Here is a 22,408-nt window from a genome sequence, read left to right as displayed (position 1 = left end):
TAATTGGAAAAACAACCGAGCCAATCAGAGCACTGTAGGTGGGAGGTCAGAATCCATTCTGAACAAGAATGTCAACAAGTGTTCATATCAGTGCAGCTATCAATCGCTCTGTGTCAACAGAAACTGACGTCGACTGTACGGATCCACACTTGTGTATGCATGTGTGTGTGTGTGTGTGTGTGTGCATGTGTCTGTGAAGGGAAGGAAGGAAGGAAGCCCAGTGAGGCAATAGAACAAAGGGGGCAACCACTGTAGCACTGTTAATATACAGTTGATTTCCTAATTTCTTTCTGCATCTTTGTCAGTTTAGACTGTTGTTGGGATTTGTTGACATATTTGACATCCCATACCAGTAGAAGCTACAGAAATTGAAATAGACAGGGCCAAATGAACCTGCTGCAGGGTCAAATTTGAGCTGCTGGGTGCCTACAAACCTTTTATTAATCCCGCTCTTTGTGCATTGTGTACAGTTTTTGTACTTATTTTCAATCAAATTAGCCAACCAATTGACACACAGTAACCCTGTAGCTTTCAAGGCCCCATGTAGAAATAGAAATAGAAATTGTTTAAAGTCCCCCTCCACTCAAAAATATGTTTTTCTTCTTGTTGCTTCAGTTGGATACTTGCACATACATCTTGCTGCACAGTGAAGCTCAGAGTTTGACACTGGAAGGCTGTTTTCTCGTTCATCTGCCGAAAGTGGAAAAATGTTCTGTGGTCATTGAAAATCCAATTTTAAGGAGCAGGCCTAAGAGCACGATTTGTGACATCACAAATAATTTTGAAGCCAACCCTGGTCCAATAATCAACTTACACAAGTGTGATGTGGAAACTTGAAGCCTCCAGTGCACATAATATGAGAATTGACTTTTCAGTGAACAAGGGAACATTTTTTGTCCCGCAGTTAAACTTCTGAAATTAAAAATATTTGCATTGTCATAGATAATGGAATTTTTGATGAGGGAGAAGGAGTAGATGTAATTTTAAGGATTTTAACAAGATTTTGGTGGAAAAATATCAGTCACAAGTTATTATTGAAAGTAGGTATTTTATATACATCTTAAAGGTGCAATATGTAAGAATCAGAAATTACTTCTAATTAATGACACTGATGGCCCTTAAGTGAGCTACAGTAAGCATCCTGTTGCTCATGCTCTAAAATTAGTCAGCTAAAACCACAGTATCACAATATATTTCACATGCTTTGCAGTAATGTTAGCTTACCTGTCCAATCAGAAGAAAGCCAGCTCAGGTTCGACTTTAGCAGTCCAATCCATTTCTAAACTAACGTTAGCTAGTTTTGCACCCTGTTGGCACTGGGAGAGAGGCAAGGCACTTGGGAGCACACGTAAACATCACATCCTTTGGATTTTCCCAGCAAAACTGTCCCAACCCGTTTACACAAAAATCAGTTCGTAAGTTGTTATAGATAACGGAGAAAGTCAGGGAAGGTCTTATTTTATTGTGTCACATTCTGTTGTTATTTATTTATGTTTTAAACTAAAATTCTTATATAATTCTTACATATTGCACCTTTAAAACATGTAACATGTATGGAGGGGATGTCTAACTTCTGGTCATCCAAAATCCAACTGCGCCTCTATAACTTTCATTACGGTAAGCCGGTGAGACAAACAAAGCCCCAGCCCAGTCCTAGCTCGCAACAGTGACGTCAGCGCGCAGCGGCGGTGGAGTGACGCGCGGCGATTGGGTGAACGCGGAGCTAAACTGTATTGTACAGTAAAAAGAGAAGACACCGACAACAACAACAACAGCTGCGGCCGTATGAGGCTAACTAAAGACACGCTTGCACTTTTCGGGCTCACGTTATAAAGATTTCGGGTAAGGAAACCTAACCATAATCATTTTTCTCCATTCGTTGTCAGCTACAATTGCCTCGCTCCAGCTTCCGCCCTGTAGGAAGTTTCTTTTGTCCTCTTCAGTCAACAACAACAAAACAAGCGAGTGAGAGTGTTGGCCGGAGAGAGAGCTGTGTGTGCTGACTGGTTATTAAACAGTCTAACTATAAGTCGTTTATGATATGAAATGTGTGTGTGTGTGTGTGTGTTGTCAAAACAGCTCGGTTATCTGCTCGGTTGTTAAAGTGAATACCTTTGGACTGGCTAATATCAGGGCAGCAAAGCTAAATAGATAGCCTGCTGGGTGTGTTAGATAGGAGCAGCATCAGGGATACAATGGATGATGCCATTTTATGATTCTTGAATAATTAGCTAATGTGGTGTTTGACTGTAAAACGCTAGAACAATTGTTATATCACCACTTACATGCACCTGGATTTCCTTTATTACAGAGATATATTGGAACAAATGTTGTTTTGGTCATCATTTGTTTGGACGACGTGTCTGTTTTTCTAGTTTTGCCAGACAGGTCAAATGCTGGGCAACACTAATAGTAACCAACTGAATGCTGATTTGTGTATGCGTTTCTACTGTATGTGTACATATTTCCCTCTCTGTTCATAAAGTAATTTGCTTTGCATCGCTGGTATTCCATCTAAAAATAACATTCCTCATTTTTATTGATCCCTCCTTCTTCAGATGTCACGATGGCTGCAAACTTCACTATTTCCGACAGCGACTCAGAGCCCTCCGAGGAGGTAGACGAAGGAGATAACAACCAATCATCATCTGGGCAAGCGCAGCAGGTTACTCAAGGCAACACCCTCACCCTACCTGAACTAAGATCGGGAGGTAGGTAACATCAAAGGTTTATGGGAAATTGGAATTAGAAGAAGGGGAGGGTTTCCAAATCGGCAATAACAGCACAGAACATGCCTCAGCAATGCTGGTTTTAACCACACCCAAACATCTTACCTGCCTAAATATCCTTGAGCACCCTTATGCACAGTCTGGTCCAGATGCGATTCAAAATACATCTAATCAAAGCAATAACTTCAGTACTTGGTTCACTTTTTGTCTATTCCTGGGGGCATTCATGCGCGGGTTCATCTTTAAATAGCATTTTAAACAATCAGGGCTTACAGAATACGTTGTGTGCTGACGTTTATTGCATACAATACTTGTACTGTCCCTCAGCAGCCTTTTTTCAGAAAGAAAAATCATTGTTTGTTGTGTTTCTTGACCAGTTGTTAACCACAAATGCATGCTCAAGTTATCCAACACTTAGGTTGGTGTGTGTTGTCATAATATGCTGAAATGTATCATGGCAGCGCTACATATATAAAAACACTAACTCCTGAATGCTGGTGGTCATTAATGATAGCTTGAATCTCATTTCAGTTTATTTAGAAAAAAAAGTATTATCAGTTTCTTCTCCTGTTTCATTTTATGTAATTGCAGCTGTTGCATAATGAATCCTACTCTCAAAATAGTTTGTCAATGTTTCAGACTGACTCAGCACTTATTCATCAGTTTCTCAAACTTTTCCATCTGTTTTTTTCATTGTTCTGACTCTTCTTGGCGTCATCTCTTAGGCCTCATTTTGCAGACTTTGAGTCTAGCTAGAGCTGAAAAAGTCATTTAATCAATCAGTGATCTACACAATATAAATGGGCTAGTATTTTCATAGTCAATTCTTTCAATCTGTTTCTTTCAAATGTTAATATTTTGCTGCTTTCATTTGTTTAAGATAGCAAAAAATTGAATGTGTTGAATTTATATTCTGGAGTGTCAGTCAGCCAAAACAAGCAATTAAAATGAGATTGCACAGTTTAAATGTTAGCTAATCGATTTTGCATTTAGACTAGCTCTACTTTAAGCAGTAAAGAGGGGTGTTATTTGTATTTTTCCCCACAGTTTCCTTTTTTTGAACACTTTGTTCCAGTCATTACTCATCAATATCCCTCTATTCCTACTTGATTCCCTTATTGCCTCTTATCCTGATCTGTTCCTTTTCCTGTGAAACATCACAAACCCCCTCTCACCCTCTTCTCTTCCATGTAGTGACAGGTCGAATCAGGCTGAACTCAGAGTCCCACGCTTCCACTGTCTCCAGAGACGAGGAGCTCCAGGCCAGAGGAGAAGATGAGGCTGGTACACCAACTGAGGGAGCTCCATTCCGGGGACGGTCCAAGTCAGCTCCCCCTGCCCTCTGGGCAGCCAAGAAATACGGCCGGCAGCTCCGGAGGATGAGTGACGAGTTCGACAGCCTGTTAGACAAAGGGGTGAGAATGAGGATGGATATTAAAAACAACAAGAGAGAGATGAAGGGCTATGTGGTTGTGTTTGGCATGGTTTGGGAACTGATAACGGATGTGTTTGGGCTATAAAAAAAATTTCAGATCATGCCAGGATCAGGCTATATGATGCTTTGATCCAACAAACATGGATGATAAAACAACATGTAACATTTTTAATTTGTCCCTCACTTTATATCGTGCCACAGGAGATGAGGAAGGTGAAGAGCGCCGGTTCGGCCAGACAGATGCACCACTCTAAAACCTGGTGGAGCTACCTATTCAGTCACCAAGAGACGGAGGGAGAGAACAGCCACCACGATAACCACACTCACCGCACTGAGTAGGCACTGAAAAGAGGAGGAAAGAGCGACACAAGGTTGGAAGGATTGAGAGATCGTTGGAAATGAGATGACAAGAATGGGGGAAAGCCAAGAGAACAACCGATGAGAACAAATCGACCTGCTCTGAGTAGGGACGGAAGGAAGGAAGGTTGGTGTGATCAAAAAAAAAAAAGAGAGAGAGAGAAAGATCACAAAGAAGATGGCAAAGTGGGACAAACAGTAATTAACACTGAGCTTGATGTGTCCCGCTCATTTTTTATATGTCATTGGTAAGCTACATTCTAATAAATTTTTGTATTTGTGATGGTTGTGATGTTAACAATATTGTTGGGCAGCCCACTGTGAAATGGTAAGACAGACAGGCATGAGGACAGACTGTTAGTATCTGAACCCCATAAAACGGATTAACAAAAAAAAAAAAATAGATGAGCAAGGAGATGAGAGTATAACATAGAAAGGGATTTTAGAGGTGAACACTCAGTTAAAAGATGCTTACCATTTCAGCTGTCTCTCACATCAACACTATGCAATATACTGTAGATGGAGAGATTAATGTGCTGAGATCACACTCCGGACTGTTGGAGGCCACCTTGAACGCTTTTAGAAATTCCTTCCCTCCTCATTTTCTTGAGGAAAATCACCGATGCTCATGTGTTTCTAATGCTTGGTTCGCTCCAAATGTTTGTGCTTTCCTTGCACAAGCTTGTGGAGATCACTGTAACTGTGTGTGTGTGCCAAAGTAGTCACACGGAGGAGAGCTACACATGTGCAAAGGAAGGGTTTTTTTTTTTATTAAAGGTGCAATGTGTAGAATTTAGTGGCATCTAACGGGACGGACTCGGCAGAATATTCATAAGTATGTATAATCATCTGAAAATGAGAATCGTTGTGTTCTCGTTAACTTATAATGAGCCCTTTATATCTACATAAGGAGCAGGTCCTCTTCCACAGAGCCCGCCATGTTGCATTGCCATGTTACTACAGTAGCCCAGAACGGACATACCAAACACTGGCTCTAGAGAGGACCTTTCGTGTTTTTCCTGAGTTTTGTGGCCACCTAAGGTTGCCCCACGCACTTGGAAGTGGGAGGGTTATTCAGTTTGTTGCAACATCACCACTAGACGCCACGAAATCCTACACAGTGGTCCTTTAAGTATTCAAATGGGGCCTTTATCCAGCTTCCGTTCTGGCACACGCAATCCACTACCACTCAAACAACTGTACTCGACTATCATTAACAGCTTTATATCTCAAATTTATCAAAAGAAAGAACAATCTTGTACAAGGACAATCTCTGATAATGCAGAAATAATAATATCTTTTGTAAAATGTCAGGTTTAGATTATATCTGAAGAAAATTAACATTAAACATACATATAAAAAGCACAAACCAATATGAATCTATCTTTTTAAAGCCTTGGATGAGCAAAAAAAAAAAAAGAAGAAATAAAACAGACTTTGGAATTTTTATGTGTAAATATTTTGTTAATATTGTATCAGATGACAGGGGTTGGGATTATAAGCAATGTGGTTTTTCGGCCAGAATTTTTATTTTACAAGTTCCTATTTTACAGGGTTACCATGCTGTTTTATACGCGTGGCCAACCTAGCAATAGGCAGTGTACAATCCATGGCTGTTGTGATAAATGTTATGTGCATATTTAAAGACGTTGGTGGGGATGAATTAACTGCTGTACAAGGAGTCAACACACTAGCCGTAGGCCCCGTTTACTCAGCACTCAGTGCATTTAGAAGGTTTATGTAGAGACTTGTCACATTTAAACACAGGTGCAAACTACTTTTTGAGCTTGTTTCCAGTCCTGGTGGGATGTGAATTTGTTTAAATGTGGGCTCATCTACAGTACAGTGGGGTGTGACTAAATCTTATTCTGTCGAGCCTTTGATCTAGACGTGCTGATCTATTACTAGATTTGCAATTTACGCATTATATTCATGCTTTTGGGGGATTATTAGCACTGACTGCACAGGGGAGGGCGACTGCTCAAAATTCATATTCACTTTTATAAACTAAGATCAGCACGTCTACACAGCTTGGTAAATATGATTGGGCTATATGTGACTTGTTTATCAATATGTGATTATTGGAAATGGTAATAGATTTGTTCTTCTCGTGTCTTATTCTCTTCCTCTCGACTTGTTGGGTTGAGTTGTGAGGCGCAGGCTGATGGGCTGCATTTGTACTGTCTTTGAACTACAAGTTCATTCCATCTTTTCTTTCACAGCTTTTCAAATCAGAAAGAGAGAATTCTAGACAATCTGAACGGCACCACCTTTTTCTTAGATTCAACCACGTCTGCCATGTGTTTGGTAACATATGCATGAACCTGACTGTGTAAGATGAGTTGGCTGAAAGATTTTTGGTAACCCTTTAAATTAATAAGTGTAAAGTGTCCAGCAAAAAGGAGTGACTCCACAGTTTTATGAAATCAGATTTTAACAGGGAGGCCAAGAATAAGTGTTTTAAGTAATTGTAATTGTACAATTGTGTTTTACATTTTAATGTCACTCCTGTATCTGTACTTTGACCCAAAGAGTACAGCTGGCAAAGAATAAGTCTGTGGTGTTGAGAGCCTGTGGCCAGATATGAATGCTTTACTCTCTGGAAAATAAAAAAGAAAATCAGCTGGAATTTAATATTGTCATGAACTGCCTTGAACATGTTCTGAACATGCCGTAACCTGTGATGTAACACCACATAGCCAGCATTACCGCCTTAAACTTTACCGCTTGCTGTCACATATTACGCTCAAGAAGAAGCGCAATAGTATGGAGGTGCATTTGCTGTCACAACTGTAAGAAAAATGATACCACAAACAACAGATAGTGACTAGAAAAGAGGTCATGAAACCATTAATGGTTTTGACTTTTAGGCATTTGTGGCAGTGAACACATCCCAGAGGAAAAAACTGCCTGGGCATCTGTAGTTTTGCAACCATCCTTGGTATTACTTGAATCTGGAGAAGTGTGTGTGGAGAAAATTGAGTTTTAATATTTCCTTTTTTTTTTTCATTTTTAATGACTTTTGTAAATGTATTTTCTCTACAGCTGTGAAACTTCTGGTATATGCTGTCCTGAATAAATAATTTTAAGAGTGGTTTTAAAGTGAGTGTCATTCTTTAAGATATTCAAATACAGAGGACGCTTTGAAAAATGTCATTAAGTTTTTCATTGTAAATTTGAGGTCATTCATACAATTCGAATGGCAAGACTAGAACATAAAGGGCCTATTATTACTACCATGGTGAAAGAACAATATGAAGCAACATATTTATAAGGAAAAGTCTCAAACTGGTGACACTTGGATAGATTTGTAAACAACAGGATTTTATTCAGTCATGAGGTCCCAAACATATGAGTACTGTGTGGAAAGGTTGCCAGTTTGTCATGGCACATCAGTCATAGTTAAGATATCAACTTATGGCCAATACTGTCTAAAATGTTACTTCAGCAGTCAGTTTTATCAGAATATTAATATAATTAATATAAGTCCTCAAAACATTAGCTTAGTTTTCCACCACTTCATCACAGCCAGAACTGAAGAAAAGCAGTGAAAAGGCATCATTGAAGTCAAAGTGTGTCCCACTGGTGGCATATCAGGCCACCTCTGAGGGATCCCAGCAGTACCTGTGTCCACAGTCCAAAGCTGACAGTTTTTTCATGTCTGTGTCGCTTAGTGTAAAGTCAAAAAGCCTGGCGTTGTCCTTTATTCTGTCTGGATGCGATGACTTGGGGAGCACTGGGACGCCCTGCTGCACCGCCCAGCGCAACAGGACCTGGTGGGGGAACAAAAAACTTGAACTGTGTTTTGTTTGTGGGCCCCTAAAAAGACATAAATCAAAATTGCTGGGGGTGTGTGTTTACCTGTGCAGGTGTGCGTTCACAGTTCTTTGCCACCTCCATGACCACAGGGTCAGTGACCAGCTCTCCTTTCCCCAATGAGGAGTAGGCTTGGAAACACACTCCATACTCCTCACACACACTCCTCAGCTCGGTCTGGCACAGCCGTGGGTGGAACTCCACCTGAAGGAAAGATGTTTTTGTGTGTGTGTTTGTGTACAATTTTGTATTTCACGTTATCTATCCTACTCTCGCTCTGGCGCGTTATACCTGTAGCAACGAAGGAGGAATCTTACAACTCTGCATCAATTCCCTCATGTGTGCCGGTGTGTAGTTGGACACCCCGATGGCCTTCAGCTTCCCCTGGGCATGCAGCTCCTCCAGTGTGGCCCAGCTCTTGGCTCGGTTGCCTGGGATCAAATATTAATTAGGACCTCATCATCAGTGTTACTCAAGTACAACTGCATCAAGGAGGCAGAATGTGAGACTCGATACACCAGCCCAAAGCACAGAGTTATACTTTCTTCAGCTCTCAAAAGTTAAATGTCGTTCACACCTTTGTTTTAAAGTGCAAAGTAACAAGAGTTAAAAAACTTAATCAACTTGATCATAACTCCTGACCTGGGTTGCGTTGGTCAGCCACCACCAGTCCCTGTGTGCCAGGCCAGTGGATCAGGTAGAGGTCGATGTAGCCCAAGTCCAGCTGAGACAGGCTGTGAAGGGCTCCCTCCATGGCCTTCTCACCCTGATCTTTGGGGCCCAGCTTACTGCAGAGAGGAAGAGAGAGATGAATGGTCTTGTGATGACGGTGTGACATCCAAGCAGACAGAGGCATGCTTTGTTCATTTAAATCAGCGAGAACAGTTAGACAAAGAAAACACTTTAAGGATTTTAATGTATAGCAAATGAGTATATTTAGCTTCATGTCAAAATACAAATATTGCAGCAATTTGTTTATCTTGTTTGTAAAAATGCTGGTGCTCCTATGTAGTCTTATGTACCATGATATCCCCAAGACTACTGCTTTTTTTTTTTTTTTTTTTACTGCCGTGCTCTTTTGAAAAGCATTTACACATCAAACATACCTGGTTATGAATACATCCTCTCTGGTCAGGCCATGTTTGGGCAGCAGCTCCCTCAGGGCTCGGCCCAAGTCAGCCTCATTCTGATAGACGGCTGCGCTGTCAAAGGCCCGATAACCACAAGCCAGGGAAGCATCCACAGCTCTGTACACATCCTCAGCACCGCGCAGTTTGTAGGTCCCCAAACCCAGGAGAGGCATCTGAACCCCCGTATTTAGGAGGACAGAAGGGTTCGCAGAGGAGGACGACATCTGGACTGAAAGGCACTTATTTGTTTTTGTACCCCGCCTGTGGTCTGCAGTACAGTGTTAAAACGCTGTACGCCACAATGAAGTACAAACATTGTTACAAAGATGTTACTTAAATTGGTATGTGACAGCTTGTACATTACAATGATAGTATAATACGTTGGAACTTCACAGCATTATGTCGCCAGTAAAAGATATTAAATTGTTTTCATCTCACCTTTTGGGTCCTTTCAGCTGAATACTTAAACTTACAGGAATGTTTACAGCTACTCATTTCTGCCACACGTGGTCAGCTGACAGTCATGTGACTGGTTTGGGCGGTTTTCGCCGTCACCATAGTGACTCCTGCTCTGACGCAGCTGATTGGAAGACGATATAGCCAATGAAAGAAGCGGAAGGCGGGAATTCGCCCTATCCTGCAAATCAGGATCGGGTCAAGCGTTTGATTGATAGGTGCGGTTTTAACTGTTGACGTCTTGGTGGAGGGTGAAGTTAGTTTACTGGACGACCGAGCAATTTCATGCTCCATATTTTCTCTAGACATTACGGTACTTTTGAGGGAGGGAGCGAAAGAGAGACAGTAGTTGCCTAGGTTATATTATTATATAGTATAGTATATATATGTATAGTATAGTATAATATAGTATATATTGAAACTTATTACAGGAGTAAAGGCAGAGGTTAGGTTGCATCTGAAATGTTGTTCATGATAGCTAGCTAGCTAGCTAAACAATTCATGTATTATGCTTGTTCATTGAACCAACCACCTCATCAGTTCATTCATTCGTTAATCTGTTTATTTTATGACCACTGTAGGTCAGCCATGTCACTACAGGCCTTCCTTTTCCCTCTCCCTGAAACTCGATTCTTCAAAGCAGGTAGTTACATCTACAAGTTCAAGATCAGAGGAGGCAGCAGCTACAGGCAAGACAGAAAAAGCTATTTACATCTTACTCCACAGCCCCCTGTTTATCTAATGTCTACTTTTTGCTCCAGTTGTTTTCCCTTTGGTTAGAGCAAGGTCCCTAAGAGAGCACAGTCAGGTTTAACTCAAGGCTGAGTCTAAAGGGGAGCAGAAACCATGAAGACAGTGACCTGCTACTTCCACTAAACCCTATTTTAAAACCCAAGTTTGAGATGGGATTCAGTCGAAGTAGTGGGGTGTAAAGTAGCTCTAGTTGCAAGTCTTGGTGATGTCCTTCCATATATGAGCATGCATCGCAAGCTTAGGATGAAATACAAATGATTTTGAGACCAAGATAGCAACTACAGGCATAAGAGTAAGTCTCTTTCTGCCATTCTTCACATATTTTCTTCAGAGTAGAGCGAAACTGCATGCAATCTCAAAATCACTAAGTCAAACAAATACAGGCCATTCTTCCTTTCCCCTTCTCTCCTCCAGATTCAGTCCTTTAAACCATTGCAAAACGCTCCTCAATTGCAAAAGCAGTTGGGGATACATCTGGGCTTCAGGCAAGAGAGGAAACATTGATCCCCTCCTTCTTTTCAACTCTATTCGTTCAATACTGTTCTCTAAAATGGCTACTGTTACATGTTCTGATGTGAGTTTTTCTTGACTCGATAACGTTTCTTGAGAAAGAAAAAAGGATTCCAACCCCCACAGGATCTGACAGCTTTTATTCAATGACAACATCTTAGAGTAAAGGTTCTAACACATCCTGGAAAACCCTCGTGACTAAAGAAGACACTTTTATCTAAACTATACCAGATGTTTTTGACACTGGAGACTCAGCAGCATAAGCAGTGTTATCTTTTCCTTACCGTTTGATTTTTGAGCTCAAATGTCTTCAAGCTCAAAAACCTTTTAATGCTGCATCAGACAAGGATTTTGACTGATTTTAATCAGCTTTATATTTGAAACAAGCTACCAAAACTGGAACTGCTACAACTGAATAATAATACTAGTGTGTTGTGTCATATTGTAATGCATTGAACATATTTCACCAGTGGAGAGGAGGTGATAGAAAGACACAGCTTCGACCAAGAACTGGAGGTAATTATGGATCCTGCTTGCCGTCCTAGTCAGTCTGTCAGTATTCACGTTTGTTGTGTTGACTCAATGATTCGATCTGTTCTTTATGAAATTAATTATCTATTTTCACAGTGAATTTATTCATTCTTTCTTTCTCTTATTCTGTTTTCAGGAAATTATCAGAACTGTTCTGGGCAACCTGGACAGTCTCCAGCCCTTCTCTAGCACCAACTTCAATGTCTTCCCATGTATCCTTCACTCAAACTGCATCAGTTTATTCATCCACATGTCTGTCCATCCAATTATCCCATCATTCCTTTTTCATATCCTCCATATATTCCCTTCATCACACTTCCAGCCTTACACAACAGTATTTACACATCTCACCTTTGTCTCCTGTCCACTAAGTCATCCAGATGGACGTAACGCCTCTATACAGTATCTTAGAATCACTATAATACTAAATACCACTCAAGTAATACAGCTACTGATAACCTACTTTCAAATGTACTAGACTACCAGTACACTGTATTCACTATTTTTTGTTAACTGTGGCTACCAGATAAGAAGCGGTGGGAGGGAATGTCTATGGTGATGTGCAAACACAGTGAGGGAAAGCAGAGAGCCTACCCGTTTATTCTTCTCCTCTACCTGGAGAAAAACATGCAGGATGGTGAGGATGAGTGCACATGTGCTAACACAGCACAGTACACTCAGTACAGCACCCGTTCATTATTCACTCAGTGTGCTTGTTTGAGTCAAGTCAGTTTATATGGCACAGTTTAAAAACAACCAGTGGTTGACCAAAGTGCTTTACACAAAGAGAAAATAAAATGTAAAGAGCAGTTACGAATGACACACAGACAATGACAAAAACACATAAACACACCTAGAAAGCTGAAGAATACAAGTTGGTATTTAGCCTTGATTTAAAACATTTGATGGTGGGAGCTGATCGAACATGCAGAAGGAGGCTGTTCCACAAATTGGGCTCTGCCACAGAAAAAGCATGGTCACCTTTACACCTCAAACGACTGTTTGGAATTGAAAGTAGCATCTTATCAGATGACCTCAGAGCTCTGGGAGGAGCTCTGATATATGTTGGAGCTAGCCCGTTTACAGCTTTAAGAACGAACAGTAAAATTTTAAAATCAAGTCCTAATTTCACTGGTAACCAGTGCAGTGACATTAACATCAGAGTAATATGGCACAATTTTTTAGATTTAGTCAGCAGACGTGCGGCTGCATTTTGCACCCGTTGAAGGTGCAACAGGGTGGTCTGACTGACTCCAAAATACAGGTGAGAGGAGATAAAAGCATGGATTATTGTCTCAAATCACTAAAAGAAAACATGTTTAGATGAAGTTGTGGTCACAGGAAATTGTGAACACTGACACATACTGTCTCATTGAAGGTCACAGATCAACATGTTAGTTCTATGAACACAGATCAAGCTATGTATTGGGGCATTTTACGCTCCATAGGCCTGATGTGCTGGTCAGCCATAAAGGACCCTTCACATAAGATACTGTTCAGGCATGATGATGTCTCACGTGGTTTTATTTATCTTGTTCCAGGAAAGCAAGCAGAGAATCAGTTGAGCCCAGTGAGTTGATCTTCTATTATAACGCATACATATTAAACTAAGTGAGAATACAGGCAGGATAGTTTATGTTTTCATATCAAATTGTTTCGTACATCATATTGTATGATGTGCCTAATATTTAGCTACAGCTTGTATACACTGTACTGTATATGTCCCCTATGTATGAATGCATGTTGAAGCACAAAATAATGACCATAGTTTATGTTTTTTAGGAGAAAGAGGAAGTGCAGCATGTCCCATCTGTTTCTCAGCCACAGTCAAAGCGCTGTAGGAGAGATTCACCACTAGAGGACGCTATAATAAAGGACTTAATGAAGGACATGGAGGCTGGGAGCAAGGGTTCCACTTTTGGGTGAGTGTCTGCTGTATTACTGTGGCCTTCAGCTACATTTAGTCTGTGTTTATCACATTTGACTGTAAGTAAACACAAATTTGTGGTTCTTACAATGTTCCATGAAACTGAACTAAATTTTAGTAAGTAAGTTAAGAAGTTTATATATATTTCAACAAAAACCTTATTAAAGTTTCAGGGCTACAGGATGACAATACCGTCACGTTTGCTCCAAAACATCCATCCTGTGCTAATACAAAAACACACTGGCTCCTAGTTTGTGTCTGTGTTTTCAAGTGTGTGTCTGTCTATATGGTGGCTATCCATAAATATGTTATCAAAACACAATGCTTATGGTAGTTGAATCAGTTATGAGTTAAACTGAGTTATTCTTATTCTCTCATCTGGGGTTGGGTGATATAAATTTGTCTACTGTCAGAGATTTTGCCTGTTTATACTCTTGTAGCTATCATTTGAATATCTCTGTGTCTATTAGGTCATTGTGGGCACAGTTGCAAATCACTGAGCAGGACTGCTTCATGACAATTTTAGATTTTTGTGTGATTTTTCTTAAAAATTAAAACTTCAAAAACAGATGTTTTCATCTTGTTATTTTATCAGTTTTACATCGACTTTTCCAGAAAATGTACAATAGCATGCTATATATCAATATTACGATACCATATTACACTATTTAGCATTTTATCCATATTGCTTACTTTGTACTCTAAAAATGCAACATTCAACAAAAGTGTGAGGTTGCTAACTGGACAGGCTGAAGGTAAGGAAAGAGGAGGACACAAAAAGCCCCTCTCTCTCAGCTATGTGTGATATAAGAATGACAAAAAACTGTGTCTTTGTATCATCACTGCCTTAATGAAAAGACTGTGAAACAGGCATTATTGTCAGTTTTTTTTTTTTTTAAAACAATGAGCAGTAACAACCATGTTTATACTGACAAAGTTAAGGATGGTTGAATTGATTTGTAAAGCTTCATTCCTTATGGTCTTTATTGCTATTAAAAGCATCACTTGTTCACGCTAGGATCACTCACGTTTGCACACACTTGTATGCACGTATTGTAGAGGTGAAGATAAGTTTTCCCATTCATAGACATCCATCCTGACAACATCTTGTCTTACAAGAACACACACACTCATACGCTCCAGTGAATCTCGCAGTTATGAAACAGACAAGAGGCGAACGGGCGCCACCTCAATCACTCTGACAGTCAGATCAGTGGGGCTTAAATGATTATTTAAAATGCACCCCCACACACACACAAACAAGGTTTTGTCCTCCAATTAGCTTGTATTTAACTTATATAAACAGAATTGTCTCTGTTGTTTCAACGTGAGGAACACACTCAGATGCACAAACTGTGTAAACATCCTGCAAACAGCAGGGCCTCAAGCATCATTATCAGTTCACAGGAAAACAAGTTTCATTGAGCAACTCTCATTGCATTACATTCACCACACTGACCATCACACTTACACATACTTAATAAAGGTACCGCACATAAACACAAGAATACACATGCTGTAGAAAAACAATTAACTGTACGTGTTTTTAAAAATATATCAAGCATACAGTGCACACTGACAGCAGTGTCCTTTCTAATCTTAGAAGCTTCCCACAGACTGCTGAATCATTGATGGCATTCATCTGTGTGTGTGTGTGTGTGTGTGACTGTGTATTAGTGTCTACATGATGCCCTGGAGAGACAGCTGGTTTGTTTTTGTGTTAAACCTGCTGGAAAAATGGGAACAGAAAAGTTTCTAGGGTTTGAGTTGAGTTTCAAAGAACAAGTGTGGACGTTGAACTAACAAAAATAGACAACTTTCTGCTCATCAGCACTTTCTTTGTTTCCATACATCTTTAATGTCATTGACTGTAGTGCAGTTAATGACAAAATGTAAAGGCAGAATATTATTTTAAATATACGTCTGGCATATTTTAATGATGGTAAACTCAAACTGTATGCTCAGGTCCTTCGTTCACTTTCTCTTTCACCTCCCATGTTTTCTACTTTAAAGGGGCCATATTATGCCCCTTTTCCACAAGTTAACACAGTTCCCTGGGGTCTTAATAAAATGTATCTGACATGCTTTGGTCAAAATACAACAAGGATCAAGCACCACAGCTGCCTTCTCATCCTGTCTAAACAGCCCTGTTCAGAATGGCCAGTTTGAGTGTAAATAAACTTAGATTTTGCTGTGATTTTAATTGCAATAAACGGATCAAAAGGATGCTGAAATAACTACATTGTGATGTTAATTTGTAAAAAGCTTGAATTCAGGACAAATTGGAAGACGACAAGCAAACAACTTGCTAACATTGTAGCTGCTCCATCCACACTCAAAATAATGTCACCTAAGGCATAATTAAGGTAGCAACGTTATTGTTTATACATATAGATATCTATATACTGTGTAACTTAAAATTATATAAATTATATAAACTCACCGGAATTTAAGATGTTTATTACTGATGACAGCAGCTGAGGTGGTGTGTAACTCCGGTGTTAGCTCTGGCTAGGTTGAGAAGATAAATCCACTTAATCCCAAAAGTTTTTTTTTTAAAAAAACTCCTCCCGCCGGTAAACTGCTCCAGATCAGAGCAGAATCTGGTGTTTATTCCTCCAGAGGACAAGACAACAGCAGCAGCGCCGCAGGACTCTGCTTCCCGGCCTCCCCGTCTGTCGGCAAGCAGCGGCTTGGTCCCCTGGTCCAGCCCCGCAATGTACAAATTTTTCACCTTAGCTTAGTTTAGCCTAGCTTCGCCCCCATGTGACATAAGAAGGGGCATCAAATCTGAATGGCTTGTTGAAACAGAGCAGGCCAACCCACACCAAACTGACTGGGTGATCTTATTTTACATTTTATATGTTAGTAGCCACATCAGAGACCCAAATACATATACACAAGCACTGAAAAAGTTTTTCATAATATGGCCCCTTTAAGGCAGGGCTCCTTTAATGCAGACCCTTGTCTCATTCTTATCTGCAGCCATGACGCTTGTCGCACTTTTTGTGGTGTATTTGACTCAGACTTTGGCAAAAGAATTGAAATTGTCATTACCTTATATACTTGTAATAAGGTAAGGGATATTATGTGTATTTTTATATAGTGACTGCAACATCAGTGTCTTTGTCAATGCCACATTGGTGTGTATTTGTTTCAGTAAATGAATTCAGTGATATTTAAGCTAAGCTACTGTAGGTCTATTGAATGCCTTCGGTCTGTCAACGCTTTTGAATATCTGAGATGGTGCATATCTAATTTTATAATGCCAAAATTGGTTACACTCTTACTGACAGTAGCTAGATTTGTTTTATAGTACTGGTTTGACATACAAGTTGAATAAATTGTATAAATGAAATGGAGCAAAATTTAGAAAGAAAACCTAATTGCAAAGATTTGGATTGTCTTTCTCCCTTCATTCTTTACCAATAAAAAACAAGTTTTCATTTACAACAGAGTAACCTTGTTCATTTTATGTAATTTTTACATATTAAGTCTCAAATCAGTCTAAGAATCCAGATAAATAGGACTACATGTGGTATATTCTAATTCTGATGATCACTACATAACTATAAAATCAGTAACAAAACTTTATTTTAAAATAAAAAGGAAAGTTGCTTGAATATTTAACTTATATAGAGCTTTTGAGTTTTATGTGACAGTCACTGCTTTCAAAAGAAATTTTTCTCTCTAACAGCAGGGCTCACATGGACAATCCACATGCAGAGGGAAAAGTCAAGGAAGATCCAGGACATACTGACAAGGTGATTCTTTTTTTATTCATTCATCAAGTTCAATCTTTTACTCATCACATTTAACTGGTGAACTGATTTGTCACACTCTTAAATGTCAAATAAAAAAAGACAGGTGATTTCATTTTCCCATCGTTGTTTAGAATGACTTGACAATTCATCTTTTAGTTTCCATCTTACAACACTCTCTTGTTTCCTCTCTACCACATATATAAACACACACTCGTAGCATCTCTGTCTTTATTGCAGCCCCAGGCTAACATTAGTGCAGACAGGTAGGATAACAAGTGTGATTAAGGTTAATAATAGCATTACATCAGACAGAGAGTGTACGTGTTTCAGTGCAATTGTGTGTATGTAGAAGAGTGTGTGTTTCTGGTGATGTGCTTCAGTTTGATTAGCAACAAAGTCCCAAAATTACCCTCCACCCAGTGCTCTTCTTGTCCATGGCCTTTCATGTCATCTGACCCTGTTCTTTTTTTGTATACTTGTCCACTTTGACTTTTTTTCTATCTTCCCTTCTCTAGCTGTGCCCCCACCCCCACCCCCACCCCCCCACCCCATACACACACACACACACACACACACACACACACACACACACACACACACACACACACACACATTTGTTTCAAGTGGAAAAAATGATTTAAACTAATTATGTCAGCCCAGCGAGTTATTTATTTTCTTTACTGAGAGGGAAGTGCCATTAACAAGGCTACAAAGCTTTAAAAAGGATTAGGTTTGAACACTGTGGTGATCTCAAGGTGGTTCAGTGGTGAGCCTCACAGCAAGAAGGTCCTGGGTTGAAACCCCAGCCGTCCCAGGTCCTTTCTGTGTGGAGTTTGCATGTCCTCCCCGTGTCTGCATGGGTTTCCTCCCACCATCAAAGATATGTATGTTTGACATGTATGTTGGGGTTACTCCTGTCAGTGCCCCTGACCAAGGCATGGGAAAAGAACTTGAGTTGGTCCCAAGGCACTGCACCGCGGCTGCTCCTAGTATAAAGGATGGGTCAAATGCAGGGGACAAATTTTGTTTCAATGTATGTGAGTGCTAAGAAATGACAATAAAGAAATCTTAATCTTTCAGGGTATGTGATTATTGCACAAAAAAACAGAAGAATAGTAAACAGACTTGGGAAAATATTGGGTTTTCAAATATACTGTACATTTAAATTCAAGCTCATTCAGTTTAATTCACGGTAATAAAGACAGCAGATTTACCTCTCAAAATGTGTGGGTTTTTTAAGCAATGGGCTCTCAATTTCAGACAGAAGTAGACAAAAGCAGGCTTCTGATTTTTTGTTAGCGACCGTTGATTTTACAGACTAAATGACAGCGTTTGTCCGCAGATCTAATTAGCTGTAGCCACCTACCTAGCTAACTAACATTTACTCTCTCCAGTTGAGTTTTAATGTTTTTCGCTGACTCATGTGACATTGAGAATCCTGCAAAACGGCCTTAAATATACATTTGATATACATAATGTCATGCTAACTCGGTGCCTTGTAACATTACCCCAAACTCTGATGCAGCATTCGGGACTGTTGCTACACTAGTTACCACGCAGAGGATTGGTAAATTATGAACAGGGCTAATCTGTAAAATAATAACATAGTTAGCTAATGATATGCTAATTCTTCACCTTGGAAGTAATTGCTAGCTACTACTATAGGTGGTAAGCTAGTTAGCCGGACTTGCTAACATTAGTGGCTTACAATACAGCAGATAAACATTTTTTAATTTATTCTGCTCTTGAATTTTTGGTTTTGGAAAGACAGTAAAAAAGACATGACTGCCCAATCTCTCCTGTATATACAGAATATCGCTCTTACTACAAGTCCCATACACACCGCGTCAAGATGGGGTATCCAGTTAGCTACGGTTGCTAAGCTTTTGGACAATTGCTGTTTGGATGCAGGGTTGTTAGCAAAAACTCAAATTAAATTTGCATTTCTGTAAAAAGTTCCTCTCAGTTTCACTATTATTTCAATTTCTCAATCCTCTTCTACAGAAAGGGACCAAAGGGTTTGCTGAACCCCAAGAAGAATCAGGTGTCAACACGTTCAGGGGAAGTTCAGGAGAAGTGCCTCCTGGGACAACAGAGGACATGGAGGAGGAGGAGGAGGAGGAAGAGGAGGAGGGCGATGAAGAGGGAGAAAATGTAGACTCTGTCCCCAGGTCACCTGGGAGGCCAGGAATTCTGACTCGACTGGCCAGGTTGGTATAACAGCACAGTGGTCAGTGAGCAGCTACACTAGAGAACTTCCACTAGAGTAGCCAGCAAATACTGAATGTTTAAATAGTTTGTCTATCGCATGCTACGGGCCAAAACTGACAGTTAACATAATAGCAGATCAGGAAATCTGCAAGGATATGAGTCAGACCTGTGGAGATGATTGATATTACAGAATATTTGATTGACTTTTACACAGGAGCAACAAAAGCTGATTAGTGCTGCAGATCTGCAAGAAAAAAAGTTGTCAAAGATTAAAATGGATTGGGGGAAATCCAACTTTGATGAGTAGAAATCACAATATCCCTGTGCAATGTCTGTTGAGACAAGCTTAGACGCCAGATGTCCCCAGGCACATCAAAAGTAACTCCACTTTGAAAGAACGTGCCAAACAATCTTACAAATGTTGTGTTTTTAAGGTAGTAAAGAGCAGCCATATGGACATACAGTAGCATTAACCAAGTGTGCAGTTTGTCCACTAGAACCTGTCTTTCTCTTTGCAGCCATATCTTCCCCTTCTCCTTGTTCTTCAGAGACCTCTGAGAGCTGTCGCAGAGAGACAGGAGGTTTTACTCCTCTCTGGGTTTGTTTGGTTAAAATTCTGCTCCGAGCGAGTGTTTTGGTTTCTCCAGAAACAAGATTTCATAGACTGTTCATTTTCTTATTCATTCATCCTCATTTGATCATCTTTTTTGTGTTTTTCTGAAATTTTCTCCTATTATTCTCTTGTCATACATGTTAGACTTTTCAATAGAGAGATTTTTTGTATTTTTTTTATTTTCTTAAATATGCCCTGTTGCTTCAGTCCATCAGTCCATCTTTCTGTTTGTAGCGTCGTCAACAGGCAAATAAATATTATTACTCTTTTCTTTACTATTCTGTTCATGGTTGTTTTTGTGATTTTAAGTCATTATATCGTTCTATTATGATTGCTGTTGGCTTGCTTACTGGAACAGTATCAACGTCCGTATACTGGATGGTTGTATCTTTGGTTTTTGGTTTTTATAGTGTCCTTTAGTTCCCTTTTTACCAAATACAGAATCAGAGACTGATCTCCCTTCTGCGTCTTCTATTACTCCATAGATGTGGGTATTATTTTCTCTTGCATCTACTTTAATCAATCTTATAATCACACTATGCGAGCTTCTGCCCTGATCGTGTTTTTTTTTTCTATTTTAATACAATGAAAATGCAGTTTAATGCAGTTTATGGATTTATATTATGTGAAATGTGAATAAGAAACTAGTGGTTTCAGGTTTCCTCAGCGTGCAGACTGTCAAATGAGTTCACAGGAACACATTCCGAGGCTTTATTCTGGTAATTGATGGAGACAATGCCGGCTCTTTCTTAATATTTCCACTCCTCTGTTTGTGTGTGTGTGTGTGTGTGTATTGAGTGTGTGTCCACATAAGTGCACACCTTGAGCTTCAGTGAGTATCAACTCCACTTTCCTGTCAATCTAAATTAGTTAAATGTTCTACCCGTGCGGTTGTGAGTGTGTCAGATGAAGACGTCTTATTATCCGAAGCATTTTAAAGACTTTAGATGATCACGTACACACAAAACAAAAACAACCAAATGTGTTAATTGATTCATTTTAACAAAGGGACGTGTGTGTGCGTGTGTGTGTGTGGGGGTGTGGGTGTGTGTGTGCCTGCATGCATGCACGTGTCCATGCTTCATGTATGTGTTTATATATGGGGTAAATGGGTCAACTGGACTGAAACATCATCTTAGAAACAGGAAAACTTTGCCTAATCCTCTCCTTATATTGTCATAGAGCACAAAATAACACACACATAATTTATCTTACACACACAATATCCTTTCAGACATAATGATACACACACATAGAGTACTTCACATAACAGACACAAGTATATGAATATACACATCTCATACGCTACTACACACACATACACCATAGTAACATACATTCAGTTTTACACACACATACACATCATATAGTCTCACAAACACACACACACACGTAGAAATACACACACATACACACTGATGTTAAAATAACAGGGCAGAAGTGGAAGCGGACACATTAATGATATTATAGTTATTCAAGACGCCACGGTTTCCAAGGCAGCCGAGAATGACGGGGCCACTGAGCGATACAAACATCAGTCACCCCGCTGAGTCACACTGGAGAAATGTGTGTGTCTGTGTGTATCTGTGTGTGTGTGTGTGCATTTTAAGTATAAGAGAGTCGCCAGTTTAACAAAGTTCATTCACGTCTGTCCCATCTGACGAGGGGCTGGTGGCCATTCAGATGAATAGTCTCTCTCTCTGTCTCTCTCTCTCTGGTTGGCATGGAATCAGAAGAAACACACACTGCGGCCGTCCGTGCAAATTCACAGTCAATACACTAATAGTTTTGTGTGTTTGTGTGTGTGTGTAGGTGGGGGTTTAGGTGATGGTGTCACACATTCCGTTTTCCATTGACATAACTAGATTGGGAATGTTTGGGGTAGAGGGGCCATAAGATGATAATTGTGTTTTCCTTAGGTGTGTGTGAGAGAAAGAGAGAGAGAGAATATGTGTGTGTGTGTGTGTGTGTGTGTATGCGACAGTGAAAGCCATAGTCCACCACAGCATCTATCCTGCATTTGTAAATATCTTACTAAAATGTTAAAATGATGTATAATTATTGCTAATTATTGCTGTCTCTACTGTCAGAACAATTGTGTGTTTACAAAAATTCACATCTTCATCTTCATCTGAAAAACAGAATTTTAATGTCAAATTTTTCTTCTGTAACTAAG

General features: G+C 39.8%; 3 protein-coding genes across 9 annotated transcripts; 2 read left to right on the top strand and 1 right to left on the bottom strand.

Annotated features, from left to right (window-relative positions):
* The first annotated feature begins 1,669 nt into the window (after positions 1 to 1,669).
* badb (BCL2 associated agonist of cell death b) lies at positions 1,670 to 4,944 on the top strand. 2 transcript variants are annotated; one of them, XM_042400844.1, is made up of 4 exons: positions 1,670 to 1,842; positions 2,559 to 2,711; positions 3,924 to 4,144; positions 4,366 to 4,944. In XM_042400844.1, the coding sequence occupies exons 2-4, from the start codon at positions 2,567 to 2,569 to the stop codon at positions 4,501 to 4,503; spliced, it is 504 nt and encodes a 167-aa protein (XP_042256778.1). In that variant the 5' UTR covers positions 1,670 to 1,842; positions 2,559 to 2,566; the 3' UTR covers positions 4,504 to 4,944. The 2 variants fall into 2 exon arrangements, with proteins under 2 accessions (XP_042256778.1, XP_042256779.1); XM_042400845.1 differs by lacking the exon at positions 1,670 to 1,842 and adding an exon at positions 1,932 to 1,992.
* Positions 4,945 to 7,824: 2,880 nt separating this feature from the next.
* On the bottom strand, positions 7,825 to 10,002 carry zgc:101765 (uncharacterized protein LOC450036 homolog). 2 transcript variants are annotated; one of them, XM_042400842.1, is made up of 6 exons: positions 9,906 to 10,002; positions 9,444 to 9,756; positions 8,980 to 9,125; positions 8,629 to 8,768; positions 8,383 to 8,541; positions 7,825 to 8,294 (listed from the first exon to the last, which is right to left on the bottom strand). In XM_042400842.1, exons 2-6 carry the CDS (start codon positions 9,689 to 9,691, stop codon positions 8,115 to 8,117), a joined length of 873 nt encoding a protein of 290 aa, XP_042256776.1. In that variant the 5' UTR covers positions 9,692 to 9,756; positions 9,906 to 10,002; the 3' UTR covers positions 7,825 to 8,114. The 2 variants fall into 2 exon arrangements, with proteins under 2 accessions (XP_042256776.1, XP_042256777.1); XM_042400843.1 differs by having other exon boundaries at positions 9,444 to 9,735; positions 9,906 to 9,997.
* A 53-nt stretch (positions 10,003 to 10,055) lies between these two features.
* LOC121889129 (membrane-anchored junction protein) lies at positions 10,056 to 20,507 on the top strand. 5 transcript variants are annotated; one of them, XM_042400838.1, is made up of 10 exons: positions 10,056 to 10,141; positions 10,505 to 10,612; positions 11,657 to 11,702; positions 11,854 to 11,929; positions 12,244 to 12,354; positions 13,259 to 13,287; positions 13,500 to 13,639; positions 17,345 to 17,408; positions 19,413 to 19,618; positions 20,138 to 20,507. In XM_042400838.1, the coding sequence occupies exons 1-10, from the start codon at positions 10,071 to 10,073 to the stop codon at positions 20,175 to 20,177; spliced, it is 891 nt and encodes a 296-aa protein (XP_042256772.1). In that variant the 5' UTR covers positions 10,056 to 10,070; the 3' UTR covers positions 20,178 to 20,507. The 5 variants fall into 5 exon arrangements, with proteins under 5 accessions (XP_042256772.1, XP_042256771.1, XP_042256773.1 ...); XM_042400837.1 differs by having other exon boundaries at positions 17,342 to 17,408; XM_042400839.1 differs by lacking the exon at positions 10,056 to 10,141 and adding an exon at positions 10,148 to 10,236 and having other exon boundaries at positions 17,342 to 17,408.
* Positions 20,508 to 22,408: the final 1,901 nt, after the last annotated feature.

This window comes from Thunnus maccoyii, chromosome 22, assembly GCF_910596095.1.
Source record: "Thunnus maccoyii chromosome 22, fThuMac1.1, whole genome shotgun sequence".
NCBI lineage: Eukaryota > Metazoa > Chordata > Actinopteri > Scombriformes > Scombridae > Thunnus > Thunnus maccoyii.
This window is presented reverse-complemented; position numbering and strand designations above follow the sequence as displayed.